Source organism: Xiphophorus maculatus, chromosome 17, assembly GCF_002775205.1.
Source record: "Xiphophorus maculatus strain JP 163 A chromosome 17, X_maculatus-5.0-male, whole genome shotgun sequence".
NCBI classification, from domain to species: Eukaryota; Metazoa; Chordata; class Actinopteri; order Cyprinodontiformes; family Poeciliidae; genus Xiphophorus; species Xiphophorus maculatus.
This window is the reverse complement of record NC_036459.1, coordinates 5094332-5110879: the sequence shown is the minus strand read 5'-3', so window position 1 is coordinate 5110879 and position 16548 is coordinate 5094332. Positions and strand designations below refer to the sequence as shown.

The 16548-nt window shown below is 35.7% G+C and overlaps 1 protein-coding gene and 1 long non-coding RNA gene across 6 annotated transcripts in view; one reads left to right on the top strand and one right to left on the bottom strand.

The window, feature by feature from the left end:
* The window catches only part of LOC102218208 (collagen alpha-1(VII) chain-like), a 67527-nt gene that overhangs the window by 20923 nt on the left and 30056 nt on the right, over positions 1–16548 (bottom strand). For 3 of the 5 annotated variants that reach the window (XM_023350284.1, XM_023350283.1, XM_023350286.1), the window contains exons 30-73: positions 15739–15819; positions 15633–15659; positions 14983–15027; positions 14779–14853; positions 14610–14705; positions 14447–14473; positions 14228–14281; positions 14002–14073; positions 13864–13923; positions 13439–13474; positions 13311–13355; positions 13096–13131; positions 12880–12924; positions 12374–12445; positions 12255–12287; positions 10685–10756; positions 10532–10591; positions 10405–10440; positions 9650–9730; positions 9051–9086; positions 8876–8920; positions 8426–8488; positions 8289–8324; positions 7952–7978; positions 7787–7825; positions 7617–7679; positions 6878–6916; positions 6740–6781; positions 6620–6652; positions 5014–5061; positions 4785–4829; positions 4653–4688; positions 4548–4574; positions 4396–4467; positions 3587–3649; positions 3302–3319; positions 3183–3218; positions 3060–3098; positions 2933–2968; positions 2701–2832; positions 2283–2378; positions 1646–1837; positions 1259–1366; positions 442–486 (exon numbers count right to left, since the gene is read on the bottom strand). In XM_023350284.1, coding sequence (XP_023206052.1) covers positions 442–486; positions 1259–1366; positions 1646–1837; positions 2283–2378; positions 2701–2832; positions 2933–2968; positions 3060–3098; positions 3183–3218; positions 3302–3319; positions 3587–3649; positions 4396–4467; positions 4548–4574; positions 4653–4688; positions 4785–4829; positions 5014–5061; positions 6620–6652; positions 6740–6781; positions 6878–6916; positions 7617–7679; positions 7787–7825; positions 7952–7978; positions 8289–8324; positions 8426–8488; positions 8876–8920; positions 9051–9086; positions 9650–9730; positions 10405–10440; positions 10532–10591; positions 10685–10756; positions 12255–12287; positions 12374–12445; positions 12880–12924; positions 13096–13131; positions 13311–13355; positions 13439–13474; positions 13864–13923; positions 14002–14073; positions 14228–14281; positions 14447–14473; positions 14610–14705; positions 14779–14853; positions 14983–15027; positions 15633–15659; positions 15739–15819 — 2469 coding nt within the window. The remainder of the gene's footprint in view (positions 1–441; positions 487–1258; positions 1367–1645; positions 1838–2282; positions 2379–2700; positions 2833–2932; positions 2969–3059; positions 3099–3182; positions 3219–3301; positions 3320–3586; positions 3650–4395; positions 4468–4547; positions 4575–4652; positions 4689–4784; positions 4830–5013; positions 5062–6619; positions 6653–6739; positions 6782–6877; positions 6917–7616; positions 7680–7786; positions 7826–7951; positions 7979–8288; positions 8325–8425; positions 8489–8875; positions 8921–9050; positions 9087–9649; positions 9731–10404; positions 10441–10531; positions 10592–10684; positions 10757–12254; positions 12288–12373; positions 12446–12879; positions 12925–13095; positions 13132–13310; positions 13356–13438; positions 13475–13863; positions 13924–14001; positions 14074–14227; positions 14282–14446; positions 14474–14609; positions 14706–14778; positions 14854–14982; positions 15028–15632; positions 15660–15738; positions 15820–16548) is intronic. The other 2 variants (XM_023350285.1, XM_023350287.1) reach the window with 2 other exon arrangements.
* Positions 13606–15914, top strand: LOC111611840. Its single transcript, XR_002754267.1, has 3 exons — positions 13606–13687; positions 13887–13956; positions 15735–15914. It is a non-coding gene; the product is annotated as an uncharacterized LOC111611840 (long non-coding RNA).

The following is a 16548-nucleotide window of genomic DNA, read 5'->3' as shown; positions in this document are numbered from 1 at the left end:
GTGAACATAAATAGTTTTAATGTTTTTTTTTAATTAATACCTTTCAGACAAAATAAACGTCTCACTATAAAATCAGACGACACTAATTCTCAAGATTTCATCTCATGTTTTGCATCTATAGAATCTGGCAAAAGATTAGATGCATGGTTTTCAAATTGCTGACTGAAAACAGACCAATGCATTTCCTTTCATTAAATTTTATGTCGCATCCACTGAGGGTTGTTGGATGAATGTCATGGACAAGCTTCTCCTTTTGCTGGACACAAAGTAAGTAAACTATTATCTGAGACTTTAAGGGTGATAAAATTGCAAACTGCCACTGCTGGCTTTGACTCGGCTGATAATATAGTTTGCATCATCAGTTACACCCCTAATTTCTTTGTTTTTGGTCAGTTTAAATGAAAAGGTAAGTTCAGTTTGACACCCTTTGAGGACATTTACCAGGCCTTGTCTCTGCCTCTTATGTCGTCCTTTATTTCCTTTGCCCTGGTTAAGAAGTCAACAGTCAGAGAGAAAAGAAAAAAAAGATAAACGTTTCTGATGTTGGTAAAATTATGGTTGATAAGTTAAGAGTGATATTAACAGCAACTAAGAAGTTAATGATTATCATGGTGAATACAAAAAATATTCAAGACATAATCCAACATTTATTTGAATCACACCACTGGCTTCATGTTTTAGCTCAATGATTTTCTTCTCCATTTATTCAGAGGAATTTTGACAAAGAAATAATTCATTTGATGAAAAGTTATTGACAAAAATCCACCTACAAATATGTTTGTGGCTAATTGAAGTTAAGCCATTCATTACTGTTAAACTAGAGTTATTGCAAAGTGAAGTACTGATGTTGCTAAAGCTTTTTAGCGGCAAAAAGAAAATATATATGTATAGGGACTGCATTATATCGACTGCCAAATATGTTTTTCTTCAGTTATATTTTCGGGGTTAAGAATATCTTTCAGGTTAAACTTTTTTCACTGCATATATCTCAGTGACCAATTCCTGCTCACGTCTGCAACACCATCATTGTTAACTTGCAACGAGACGTCAAGATTAAATCTTTACATGTCTTCAAAAGTTGATTTGAATATTTTTATTGGATACACGTCATTATGTTTTGTGTAGAATGAGTTAAAACATGAAAGGCAAGTGTAGTTAAATATGCACCATTAAATATGTGCATTAAATTAAACTGAGTAATGTTATGTATTTTATGTATATTTAAAGTGTATTAATGAGAAAGCTACGGCAGCTTTACTTTCCCATGTTCCCTGTTCTTCTTCTTTGGTGCAGAGCTCTTCTTCAGTGGGTCATCCTGTGTGAGGAGAACAGTCTCCAGCACAGTTTCAGGCAACCCTGAGACCGTCTAGAGACACATTTACTAAATTTCAACAGAAATTATGGATAATTTTTTATTATTATCAAATTGCATTTTGATATTACTTTAATTCAATATTTAAGGTAGATTTTAGAATTCTAATTATAGAGTGATTTACAGATAGCTGGTTAATGAAATTATTGAACTGAATAATATTTAACCATAAAGAACAAAAATGACAGAAAACAGAATAACAGCCAGTCACACCCCAAAGCAGCATTAAATTATGAAATTCCAAAGAATGCTGAGAATATTAGGAGTTCCTACCTCCTCAACATTGGTATAGTTTAAGGTAGAATTGACCAGAGTCAGATTTATTTTGAGTGAAGACACTTTGTCCCCATCCCAGTCTTCTTCCTCTGTCCCTTTGGATCCCTTTAATTTGGTGAGTTTCTTCTCTCCGTTCACTGTAGTCATGGTCCAAAGCGTTGGACCCTCTGCGGTTTCAATCAAAGGACCCTTCAGAAAAAACAAAATGAAAGACGGTCAGAATGTATGTAATTGGAGAGATAAAAGGGCTCCAGCACATTTCAGTACTACTGCATGTTAATCATGTTAATGGCAACAAAAAGCATGTTGTCAATGTGGAACATATCATGGTTCATTTAATGAAATCTCAGTGGAAATGTATTTATATATCTAGACCTGCAGCTACTGTTGAGTGTGTGTGATAAAGAGAACTCCCATTGTTCTAAATGGTGGATTTGGTTCTTGTTTTGAAGAATCTCTGAAATTATGTTTTCATCTTTCCACCCTGGAAAAAGAAGGGTTTAAATCCACAAGTAATATCACACTCATGCCTAAAGTCAGTGAATGTAAACTTAACACAGAAACTTGTAGTTTTTCTAATTTTATGAGGAAAATAACTTAGTATTGGTTAATCATTACCAAGTTGAATACTTACAGCTGACAGAGGATCACGCGGCTGGCCCTCTAAATGTTTGTCCTCATCATCTAATGCTATCAGTGGCTTGCTGGTGAGGTCAAATTTCAAAGAACTCTAAAAAAAAACAACAAAAAACAAACCGTATTTCTTCACAATGTTACATCATGACTGATTTGATTAGCAAAACAAAATTCTTACATATGAAATATAAAGACACCGAAAGACTAAAAAAGCTGAATTTAAGAGTAATAGAAAAGAATAGAGAGACTGACTATTATTTGAATCTTAATCCTTTTGCATTTCATTTTCTTTACAGCCTCAACATGTTTTGGATATAATGTTGAGTTGTTTATATTACATTTCTATTATTCCTGTCCAGGCTGTATAGAAGCCTCTTGGGGAATGAGCAGGAAATATCCAGATTGACATTACGTACAGTGTACTCAGTGATGACATTGGAGGTGTGAGTATCAGTTTTTTCTTTTTTCTTGGATGTAGTGAGCACTTGGAGCAGTTCCTCTACACCATCCTGCAGCAGCCTGTCAATCAAAGCCTTCAACAAAGGCAGCTGTGGGGGAAAAAAAGAAAAACAAAAATGCTTTGTTTACAATGGATGATGTGCCATCACACCGCTAAAAATTTCATAGACTTATAAGGTCAAAGCTTACCCTTATTCCAAAGTTTTCAAACATTTCTTCAATGTCCTAAAATGGAGGCAAAATATTTTCAGTGACTCAATCGCATAAACCCAGAGAATGTGTCCCAGAGGAGGAATCACAACGTCATGTGTTCAACCTTCATTTCCAGAGTCTTTCCAGAAGCGCCAGCATCCCCCTGTACAGATATGGATGCTTATAAAGCGCACAATATGGCAGTTTCCATTTCCATGTTTTTCACATATAAATCATCAGTAACTACCTTTTCACCTTTCAGGCCTCGCTCTCCTTTTTCACCCTGAAAAATATGACAAACAAAGCATCAAGCACATATTTCCGCCTAAACCGAACCATCCTCAATGAACAGTCATACAATCTTACCTTCATTCCTGGTGCACCCTACACACACAGAAACAGAGAAGCAAGACATTTTGAGCATGCATCTAATATGCATGACATCAAGCTTACAATGTTGTTTTTATTCTTTCCACAGCCAGTTTCAACCTAAGGTAAAGTACAATGCAGCCATCGCTCATCGACGATTTAGATTCTATCCAGGCAATGCATGAATTATGCCAAGCGGCAGCAGAAATGACGTGCAATTATTTATGAGCTCCCCATGCTGTATGCAGAAAGATGTTGTGTATATAGAAATAGTAAACTCACAGTAGCTCCTGGTGGACCCATTGGGATTGGAAATGCCTGCCGAATGTCATCAATTGTGGCGCCCTGAACAAAGATAGCTCCACTTAAATTAGTAAATAGTCATAAGTGGCTTTTCCTACATGTCCTATATATAAAAACTGGGGGAGTATTATTGGTATTATGGAAGCCACTGTGTGTCGAAAATTGGCAACAAAATTGATTTGCTAATTTGTTTTTCAAAGTTAACTGCATATAAATTGCTCCATCTGTGGCACATACAACAATAACTTCTTTAAATGTTGCAGAAAAAGTATGTTTTCATATATTCTTCCTTACAAACATCATTGCTAACCATACATAGAAAGTCCCTGATTTTTAATATTGTTTTTAATCCTTGCATACTTAGAAATTAGTAGGTTTACAACACATAAAAAAACACCTAATAGTGCAAATGAAATGCTAAACTTTTAAAGAAATTGCTACACATAGAATAAAACAATAATGTAAATCAAGGTACCGTGATTGTCTACTTAAAAACATAATCGCTGTTTGTTTTTGGATGGGATTGAAAGCTCAAAAATTGTTGAAGACTGTTCTACTTATAGTTTAAAAAATATATGAAATATTTGAACAAGAAAATCTATTTTACCTCACACTGCATCAACACACCCACAGTTAGGTAAAAGCAAGGTAAAACAAAGAATTAAATGAAACATGATGGAGCACAGTTCTAACTGAATCCCTCACTGTTAATCACTTAAAAGGCCTCACAAATCAGACATCTGCTTCCGGGTTAAGATATGACAATGAAAGCATAGCTTTATTTCTACCTCAGTCGTGACTAGCACCTGCCTACCAGGCGAACCTGGAGGCCCTGGCTCCCCTTTACTTCCATCTTTCCCCTTTAAAAAAGAAAAACAATTAGTTGGAACATCAGTTTAAAGGTGACAGAATAGTGTTTGTCACCTTCAAAACGACTCACATTAACACCAGGATCCCCTTTGTCGCCCTTAAATTTAGAGGAAAATTAACACTTTTCCAAAACAATAAAAAAGCACCGAAATTGTTACTTTGAAGTATGAAGTACCTTTTTTCCATCCTCTCCTTTGAACCCATTTTCTCCCTGTGAGTAAAAACAATTTGAACTTTTTGAAGTTCATGGGGAAAGATACATAAAATATGGAGTAAGACTGTCATAAATGTAGCTTGCATTTCTCACATCCTTTCCAGACAGGCCTCTCTTCCCATCAATGCCTGGTCTCCCCTGAAACAAAACCAAAAAAGTTAAAATAGAATTCTACATTTGGATTGATCTGAACCCTTTTTGTTAAGAAAAGGCCATCAAGCCCTGAGATTACACTAGCTGTTAACTGAAGAAACATGCAATCGGTACATGAACCTAATTTGACCATATAGCTTCATCTGGAGGTATTTAAAATGATACTCACTGGAGTTCCTGGTAATCCAGGCATTCCAGCAATTCCTTGTTCTCCTCTCTGTTCATTGACACACACATGCACAACTTCTTTTAAACTTGCTTAATCATAGACAATATGATTAAATAAACCTAACACACACTAAGATTCTCTGAGCTGCACCAATGCATAACATGCACCAATTCTGCACAAAAAAATATGACATTGTTTCTGAGTGATGTGTTGATGGCATAGTGGTAAGGGAGCACTTGACTTCGACTCTCTTATCAGTTCATCACCTGTCAACACAAGAGAAACACCTAAAATCTAAATCGTATCAGAGAATCAGTCAGAGCTTTATCCAAGCTGCCAGTTTTCTGTAACATGATTTGTAGTTTACAATTTATTGTCCACTAAGCACCTGAAGCAAAATCTGACTAAATATTTCCAATTCTAAATTAGTTACTTAAACAACAATTATTGTGTTTGCTAAATGTCAGAATGAGATAATAAAAAAAGAAACATGTTTTTCCCCAAATCAGGAGTTTATATGCATTTTCTGGCATTATTGCTTCAGTACGTTGGGTCAAAGGTAACAGATTCAGATTTGCAGGCCCCCTTGCTCAAGAACACCCTTTTCCATTCTGCACCAAAGTTTTCTCAGCACCGGAGTCAAGACTCTGTGACAGCTTCCCCAAAACATTTAATTTTGTTGCGATAATGGTATTTATCCATTTGGTAAACCCATCTGTCATGATCAATGGGTCTTTTTGTTTTTGGCTTAAGTTTTGGTTCAGTTCTGTCATGTTCATTGAATGTAAACTTAATTTATAGAAAGTAAAACAAAAAAAATCTTTATCGTTCTGTCATTCACCGAAGATTTAATTAATTTATGTAATCCTAACTGAAAAGTTTACTCTTACTTAATGTCAGCAAGAAAAATAACAGTCTTCTTATACAGATTCTCCAAGTATCTGGTTTGAACTGTACATACAACTTCAGGGTTTCTTAAACACAACTTCTGTAGGGTTCACCAAGTTTGATTTACTACAATTTAAAGACAATGCAACACCAAACACAATACAGTTTAATTCCCATTTCATGGTCATACACACCAGAATATTACAGTATTATAGAAATTTAATGGGAATATTATGAACAACAATTATGTATCATTAGACCACATCTTTCCTCTCCTTTGCAGCATCTTATAAGAATAGTTTCTAATGATAAAATTAATCTCATTATCACAATCTGGACCTGAATAAGTAACAGTAAATTGATGGCTAATTACACAATTTAGATATTAAATTATGTAAATCACATAAAAAAGCTGCCCATTAAAAATAGATTAAGATTGTAGTTCATATAGCATATAGTAGGGTTAGTGTTGTTGCAGCTGACTTGATTGTGCCGAGTGAAACCTCTTCAGCCTGCAGCACTTCTACCTCCTGAAGTGTCTACAGATGCATACATGCATAGAGCTCACAAAAACGTTTTATAAAGCAGACATCTTTCCACTATGTGTGGATTGGTCACATGTTAGTTGCTAAACATCTTTCTGTGCATCTAGAAACAATTTTGTACCAATTTGAGAGCTACTTAAAGGAACCATTTATTGTATTTTGTATGTACTTACTGGACCAGGTTCACCTTTATGCCCTTTATCTCCCTACACAGAAGACAAAACATCTTTTATTTTGTTGAGTGAAATGAGAAGTTACAGAGACCTCTTGATTGTACTTTTCAACAATTCAACCTTTATTCCTGGAAGGCTGTCAAGTCCATCTCTTCCAGAGCCCTGTAAAACAAAAAATTTCATATTTGAAAACATTTTTAATCTAAGATTAAGTCCACAAACAGAAGAATGTTAACAAGGAATTTTATTTTAATTCACCTGCAAATTTCCTGGTAATCCAGGTTTTCCTTCTGGTCCCTGGAAAAAAATTTTAATGTTTAAGAAAACTCACTGATTGCTATCAAATAAAATTCTTGAAAGTAAATATTTATGTAACTGCATCTGTTAGCACTGTTGTTGTCCATTGTTCGCAAATAATTTCAAGCAATTTTCATTAATTGATATGCTTTAAAATCCCTTAAAAACTGTGAACTTATTCCAGGACAGTTTACACATCTTTGTACCAAACAACAAAACAAAACAGAAATGCAATATACAGCTGGAGATGAGTGATATATTGATTAGATTCAATGTATTGTCCCAGTTCAAGCACAACCCTGCCCCACCTATTCCTCATGCTTTTATGTGATCTTTCAGCCAATTGGAATTTGCTGTTATCTTATGTTACAGTTTAAATAATGATTATTTAATGACATTTCTTTACAAGTCATACAATATTTATTATTAACCTAAAAACATGTTTTCTGTAACCAAACACAGCATGTGTTCAAAAGTAGCCATTTTGATCACTGATTTTCAGTTTGAGATTAATAGAGTATGTTTTAAATTGAATTTGAATTTAATTACTCTAGAGAATAATCACCAATTTTACATCCTGATATCATCATAAATTGAAACTTTTGAGTTTCAGTTTACGTCTCTTAATGATATCTGTAAAAATAAGCAGCTTAGTTTAATATATATATTTAACTTGACACATAAGGGGACGAATCCTTACTCTTGGCCCAGGAAGACCAGTTTCTCCTCTCAGACCTGGCTGGCCCGGTTCTCCAGGGTCACCCTGTTGAAAACGATAAAAACACAGCAGAGAAAAACTAAGGGTTATCATCTAATGGAAAAAAAGCTCAGTTCTGACTGAGGATGCTGCATGCTTTCTGTTCTTGTTACCTTAATAACTCTGGTCAGTACGCTGTTTTCTGCAACAACCTGGTGATTATCAGGACAACAAATCTCATTTACTCCCAAGAAAAACAATTAAAAGCAAATATTGTCAAAACGTTGATATGTTTTAAGGAACGAAAAGTATAAAAACAGTGATTCAGATTTGCTTACTTGTGTTCCCGGGGGTCCAGGTTTCCCCTTTGTTTCAATCCCAGTTGCGTTAAAAGAACAGGAACAAAGCAACAGTTAGGATCTAAGGCGTCACACCAAACACCAAGTGTTTGCAGCACAAGGGAAAATTAGACTGTGCTTCCAAGGGTGACACACACAAAAAGCAAAGTTAATTAGCATCGTATCAAATCAGGAATCATGTCTTCACAAGAGGATAAAAGGTTGTGCAGCATTTAAAGGATGACTGACACAGAAGAATGATCAGAAAGCAGCGAGAAAGAGAAACAATAAACAGCAACATCACTGAGAGGGGGAGAGGGTGCACACGCAAACATACCATCTCTCCTTTATCGCCTTTCTTTCCATCAGTACCCTTTAATAGAATAAATAAAGGGTGGGCAAATAAATGCCTGAATGTTACTAAAAATCTGGGAGCGCAGTAAAATGGAGTGACCATCATGTAATACAACTTACAGGAAGACTTGGTTCACCTTTTTCTCCAGGGTCACCTGGTCGCCCTGGTAACCCCAATGGACCCTGATTAACAACAAATCAACAGAATTAAGCTTTCGATTAGGATATAGTCTTAAACTAGAGCAAACATTGATATAGTATAATTAAAGTTGTAACATAAAGGAACAACTGAGGTAAAATAGGTTTACAAAGGAAAACGTTTATTTGTGCATTTTTTTCAGTTTGACATCTTTACCAAATCTAAGCAAACTGAATGTTTGATGCAAACATGTTAATTATTCAACTGAATCACAGATTGGATACAAATCTGTTCTTTAACTGCCATCGTTTTTGATTGTATTTAATCAAACATGATTGATTAAATATAATCAAACACTTTTGAATTTTCATTCAAATCTGTGTTTTTTGCCACTTATCTCAATTTTAAGAAGGCAAAAAAACCAACAATACCCTTATTCCTCTTTCACCAGGCTCTCCAGTTAACCCTGTGTCACCCTGCAAGGTTCACAAAAAATAGATATTTTACAGCAATATTTCAAGCTATGTCCTAATTGCTAATAACTTACTACAGAAAAGCAGAGTAAGACACTAAAAGCTCAAATGAAACCACATAGACTGACCGTACCTTCATTCCTGGCTCTCCCTTCGCTCCAGGTGCTCCCTATATGGACAAGTAAGAATGAATATTGAAGCATTTGTCGACACATGGTTGTTTGTACAGGCTGGACGTGAAATCAAGGAAAAGCTAAAGTTGACATTTTCTGACCTTCACTTCAGTGAAAACTTTGTGTTGATGTCGTTGGACATTTGCTCAAGTTTTAACAATTAAAAAAACTTAAAATACACCACATAGCAAAAGTATCTACATTTTGGGATTTTATCTGACATCAGAACATAGTGGAGCATAACTGTTAAGTGGAAGAAGAAAGAGACGTGACTTTGTGAAAATGTTCTCAAAAGAGTGGTGAGAAAATGTATTCAACTCCCTTTAATTTAAAAATGATTTTTAAATCCATTGAAGCTTGTGGTTAAAACACTACAACACAAAGATTTAATGGGTGTAAATAGTGTTGTACTTTGACCGGAGTATTGCTAGCAGTCTGCTGTGGTTGGTTGGAATTTTAATCCACTATTACAAATAATCCGATGTAATGAAATGAACAGGATTATTATACTGACAACTCATTTTAATTGCTGTTTAACAGCCACACAGGACTTACTTACATCTTTACCTCTTAATCCTGGTTCTCCAGAATTTCCAGGCAAGCCAACACTTCCCTTCTCTCCTTTTGCACCATCTTTGCCCTAAAAAAAACAACAACAAAAAAAACATAAATCTTGTTTTCAACCTCAGTAAATACTTAAAATATTATAAGGGTTTAAAAATGACCCCACTTTAAAACCTGGTTTAACTAAACCAAGTATTAAACACGGAGAAATTTAAGTACTCATTTATTTTACTGGTAACCAAGTGAATTTTGCTTAAATCCTGTTCTGGTAATAATAATAAAAAGGTAAAACTTTGTCTAAGCCCTTCACTCCAAGCATCAGGCTGACCATCATAAAGACTATCATAAAGTCTGCTGGTGGTAATAGCTAAATTGCAAGCCGTTAGTGTTAGAGCATCCTTGATAAAATCTGCTGCTTCCTGTGACGGGGAATGAGGTTCTTCAAAAAAAAACAACTCTCCACCTGAAAAATACTGAGAACCCTGGAGATTAACCCAACCTTTTCTTTCCATCAGTAATTATTGAGTCATTGTGGGTTCTGTTATAATAGCGGCCATTTCATATCGCAAATGGTGCTTGAAAAAAGTTGTGAAAATATGATGTACGCGTGGAGAACAAATGTTTTTCAGTATTTATTTATTTTTTTACTGAGGGAGATTTAATTTAATACACAAGAACTTTACCAAATACTTTAACTGATGTGAAAAAAAAGAAGAAAAACTTATTTCACATTGACAAAATTTCACTGACCTTTGGTCCTGGTTTTCCTGATAGACCAACATTTCCCTAAATATAGCAAAACATTTCAAATAATTTTTTTAATGTATTTATTTGCATTTTTTTGCTTCACAAGATGAAAACTGTGTTAGCAACTCACCCTCTCACCATTTATCCCCTTCTGTCCTGGCAGACCTGGAATCCCAAAACCAGGACTTCCCTGCATGAACCAGAACAAAACAACTACATTTATATTTCCTCTGCTTCTACTTTAATATATGAAGACAAAAACAATATTTCTTTTTCTTTTCACCTTCTCTCCTTTCTCTCCTTGCTCTCCTTTTATTCCCTGAGGGCCTGTTTGACCAATTGGGCCGAGATCTCCCTGTAGGAGGAAAATGTTCACATACACAATGTGGACACACACTCATGAGTGTGGCAAAGTTTCCCCCCCTCCCACTCCAAATGATACCCTGTGGACTGACATTAAAAAGGTCCCCTTGAAGCATTCAGAAACCGACTGCAAACCTTAATGAGAGAAATCTTAATTGTGTTTGATAAGCGGACCCAGAGGGCTGAGTGAGTGTGCAAGAATACCCTGAACAATTAATTAGCAATGTTTTCATGGAGCAAAACATCAAAAGCATCACTTCCCCACAGCTCAGAGATGCATCTTCAACCAGTTAAGACCAATAAATTTGGCCAACTTAAAAGCACGTGAGGCTGTGGGTCTTCCAATCAATGAATAGTTTTAGTGACTAAACTTGTCGACTATAAACATGTGTCCCCATCTTTTCATTATACAGTCATGGTAAACCAATTAGGTTACAGTAAAGCTAATTTATCTCAGTAACTCCATTCACAAAGCGAGGCATAGATTAAATACACACTGATATTTTCAAGCATCAATTCTGTTGCTGCAGTTGATGCCATTTGGGTTTACAGTGAATGAAAACTTGGCATTGAAGATTAGAATATTTTAGGCCAATAAAAATGAATAAAAAAATACAAGTTTAATGAAAAGTTTGATATCTACTTAAATGTTATTTTCAAAAAGTTTCCAGCCTAATCTCCAATGGTTTGTAGAGACTGATGTGCAGTAGACTCAAAAGGGGAAAGACACACACACCTCCAAATTGACCAGGCTTTGAGTGCCCAAATGAAGTTGTAAGCTTCTCAGGCTACAACTGCAAAATGTATTGCTTGTCATAAAAAAGCCCAACATCACATTTAGCATAAGAGGAGGGGGGGGAGGATGATCGGAAATAGGAGGAGCAACAGGAAGGGAAATGGTGGACATGTAATGACACATGTACTCCCTTGAAAAAGAGATTTGCAATCTAAATGGCTAAATTAAAAAAATAAAGTAAAATAAAGTGTAGTCACAAAATGCCACAACTTCATGTTCCGTTAACTTGCTGAAAATATCTCCAAATGTTCCGTGAAATGCACACAGATTTTGGATTTTTGTGCAAAATTTATTTGAACTACACTCGTCAAGGTGTGCGCAGGCAGAACTTTGCCAAATTAAAACACCATCCAAAATTTGGATGGTGTGGATGGCTGTGCAATGCATTGCACTCTGCAGAGGCATCGCCCTCAAATGCAACTTTGCATGCATTTGTTGAGAATACTGATGGTGTTTTCTCCTCAACAAGTGAAGGAAGAAATGTGCCATACATAATGAAATGATCCAGATTTTTAATCAAAAAACTCAGAAGTGGAAAAACAAAACTAATTGTGTAGTGCTGAGAGCAGCAATACCAAGATTTCCTTAGTGGTGAATTGGGGTTTATGTTAAAATTATACTGCTTGTAAATATATTGTGTTATTTTACCTAAAAAAAGTAGAATCAATAAAGATGATGATAGAAACTGACTCACCCTGGCACCTTTTTTTCCAGGTGGGCCAATTATCTGCCAGATTGGTTGACAAAAAGAAGGAAACTCAGTGATAAACGCTTTAATATGTGTTATTTAAATGCATAATTATTTTTTCTTACACCCATCGCAGGATCTCCAGGGGCTCCTCTTTGTCCTTCATCCCCTTTCAATCCAACTGGCCCAATTAATCCCTGGAAACAGTTGAATCAACTTGTCAACGCTGGATTTTTTATTAAAACTTGGTTTGCTGTCTCTATGACAATTCAGTGGTGTAGTCTATTAAAATCTGTTGTTGGTCCCGAAGACAACAGTTCAAATCAAAAACAACAGAACCGGAAAAACGACTAACTCTTTAATTTACCCATTGAGAATCAAAAGTTTTACTAAAAAATCTTCAAACCATGTTAATTAGAATCGGATCTTGAAAGCGACTTCCTTATTCGTTCATTTAAAAATTTGAGTATCTCTGCTAAGATGATGTACAAGATTAGAAGCATTTCTAGTTTTTATTTTCCATTGAAAAAAGGAAAATAAAAACTTTATTGTATGTGTTTATATTTTTTAAAGTTACAGTAGGTGTTCTTGTGTGACATCTATATTTTTACTAATAATAAACTTGACTAACTTGAGGTCCTTGTGGTCCATCTGGTCCTTTCTCTCCCTGCTCTCCCTAAAAGAATAATAATAATAAAAAAAGAGTTTACAGATTTTACATCTACATGCACACCCACCATTATCAGTCTTATGCATAGCTGAAATAAAAATGATTCAATTTTAGCACAACATAAAGAGTTTTCAATTTAATGAGGGGAGAATACATTACTGAAGGAGACAAACTCACCTTGTCCCCTTTTTCTCCTTTCAATCCCTTTTTCCCCTGAGAGTAAAAATGAGTCACATCAAATGAATCTCTTCATCACAGAGTCTTAGCCTCAGTTAAAAAACGTTGATTATAACTCATTCCAAGCTAGCACAATTAATTCATATTCTCTGCAGGGTAAAGACAAGCAAAGGTTGTTGCATGAAATCAGCTGAACATAGAAATGAACTACAAACCCGGGGTCCACCCAGTCCCTGGATGCCCTGGTCTCCACGGTCACCCTAGAAGGACAAAACATATACATGTATTTATTTTTTTTATTAAATATATGACATTTTTCATGCTGAAGATCAATGTTTTGTACCTTTGGTCCCTCTGCTCCTGTTAAGCCAATATTTCCCTGTAAAATAAACAAAAACATTCAGAAAAATTGTTATTGTCCAAAGTACATTTGGCACCATTAGACACCTCTCCTGTTAGGACAGTAAACAAACTCTTTTGCTCAGTAGAAGCAGCTAGCCTTTCATCATTGTTCAAGGTTGGAGCATACAGAGTGGGAGCTTTGCACCATTTTCTTGTTTTCTGCCAGGACACATGAAGTGTTTGACTAAAGGTTTGTCCGTCTTATCTGACCAAACCACCTATTTTTAAGTATCAACAGCCTTCATTCTTTTGTATTTGTGATCATAGCACAATGACAACCAATATGCATTTCCATTGTTTCTTTTCTCAACACTTTTGAAATTGTGCTAAATTCAACACAGCAACATTGAAGCTCTACTTATGTACCTTGTCACCTTTCTCTCCTTGAGGACCTTGGATTCCTTGTATACCTTGTCCGTCTTTACCCTGCAGAAGATGCATCCATAGCAAATTAAATCTGTAAGTCCAAGATGTATTCACTCACAGGTATAAAGGATGTTTTACCTTTTCTCCTTTGTGACCTGGTAATCCTGGTATGCCATCAATGCCAATGGGACCAGGAAGACCTGCAATACCCTGCAGGAGTTTGCATAATGTAACAGTGAAAGAAAAACATTTTTAAAAAGGAGTATTTCAATATTTTTTTTGCTCATTAAATTTAAATATTAGCCCTTCTTTCTTGGACAATGTCTTTTCCCACTATCTATAAATGTAACAATTATGAACTTACATCTTTTCCCAGCTCTCCTTTGTCTCCTTTCAAGCCTTGCTTCCCTCGTAAACCCTTTCAAAAATTTATGAAGAAACCCAGCATATTATATAACAAAGAAAGTGAATCTGCAGTTATAAAAATAGGCTTAAGTGCAAGAATTGTGTTAAAGTAAAATTAAAGCCAAAGAACCAACAAGTCATTTAACACAAAGAAACACAAAAGAGGCTTCATACTTACTTTGGCTCCCGTAGCTCCAGGATCTCCCTACAAAGCACAAAAAGAAAAGCAGCACAGCTGGATCAACGTACCAAAAATATCTCCATTTCTCCCAAATTATTCAGTTTGTTACGCAACACATCAGTGGGTAAGGATAAAACAAAGAGAAATAGTGAAGATCTACCTTCACAGATATTCCTGGTGATCCTGGCGGGCCTGGCTGGCCAGGGAGGCCAGGTGATCCATTCGCTCCCGGTACCCCAGGTGGTCCCTGCGGGCCCTGAGCAACTCCAGGAAATTAGGTTTGAACTGCTCAGCATCACTCAACGCCAAACACTTTCTTTAAAACTTACTGAAGATCCAGGTTCTCCTTTTCTTCCAGGCACAAAATTTGAATCTGTACCAGCTATGACATAGCCAGGCTCTCCCTTTGATGCAACAAAAGTAAAAGGTGAAGTTTTGCACAACATTCATAAGTCGCTGCAGATATTAATTCAGGAAATAGGAAAAATTCTGGTGAACTCAGTCTGGAGAATTTAGCTCAACATCTGACTTACTCTCTCTCCCCTTTGTCCCTTGGAGCCGGGGACACCTGGAGGACCCTGCCGAAGGACAGAGATGAGACAGCATGAAGAGATAAAATACAAAATTAATTTGACATTTAAAAAGATCAAAACATTTTATAAAACCTAATAATTTCTTTAAATCCATTGTCTCCAGACTTTCCACTAAGATTAATAATTTGTGGTTTTCATATCCCTTTAAATTTGTCACAATTATGTTACAAGCACGAACTTCTAGATATTTTCATCCGATTTTCTGTAGCAGACCAATAGTGCAATTTGTGTTTCAAACAAAAAACTGAGAAGTGTGGCTATGTTTACATTCAGTCCCTTTTGCAGAAGCACCTTTTGCTACATTCACAGCTAGAAAGTATGTCTCTGGAAACGTCTTCCCATTGTTCTTTGCAACATTTGTTTTGTGTGTGCCTTGTGTACCATTATTTTATGGTACACAAAAATATGGCATTTTATGGTTTATATATTGTCCATATCCACAACAGCCTTTTGGTAGACCCTCTTGATACATTAAAGAAAAGAGAAGCAGCAGGTGCTAGATATGATTTTTGTTGCATTTAGAGAAAAATAATATTTTATCAAACTAATTCAAGTTCACAAAGTTATTTCAAAACTTTTCTTGATCTCACCATTTCCCCTGGAAAGCCTGGAAGGCCCTGGAAAAAAAAAAAAACATGACTTTTTTCAGAATCTGACTATTAACAATGGGATTTATTTATTTCTGAATTTAGTTACCCGCTGACCAGCAGAACCTGGAGGTCCCGTTCGTCCTGGTCGCCCTGGCAGCCCAGGGATACCATCTGTTCCTGGAGGTCCCTATAGATCGAGAACTTTAATCTTTACACAAATGCATAAAAAGACTTCAGGTCTTCTGGTTCTGGTTCTGCTCTGCATCCCCAGAACCAGAACCAAACGAGGAGAAGCAGCTTTCAGCATCTATGCACCACAAATTTGGAACAAACTTCCAGAAAACTGTAAAACAGCTGAAACACTGACTTCCTTTAAATCTCAACTGAAAACCCACCTGTTTAGAATTGCATTTGAAATGTAATCAATTACAAACTTATTGATGTAACTTGACTTAATGATTGATTCTATGTTGCATTGTGATTCTGTGTTTGTAATGATGTAAAGCACTTTGAAATGTCTTGCTGCTGAAATGTGCTATACAAATAAAATGTGATTGATTGATTGATAACTTCCTCAGGATTAAGAAATAACACATTGAAATAATTTTCTTAATATGATGTGAATACTTCACGTTTGTTATCAAACAGGCAGAAAAGCTGTTAAGTTCGTTCATTTTGAAGGTTGTTGCACAAATTGTGGTTTTGTACACTTAAATATGTTCATTACATTGATTTCTGTTGCACATTTTGGTCACCAGAGGGCAGTGTTTAGAATTGACTATAGTTTTACAAAGACTGGGGCTAAAATGCATCTGGGGACTTTCTGTTTGCTCTCCTTGGACATGAACCCTGATTTTCATGATAAGGTCACATTTTTGGCAAGAATTTGATGACATGCACGTGCAGTAAAAGCAAA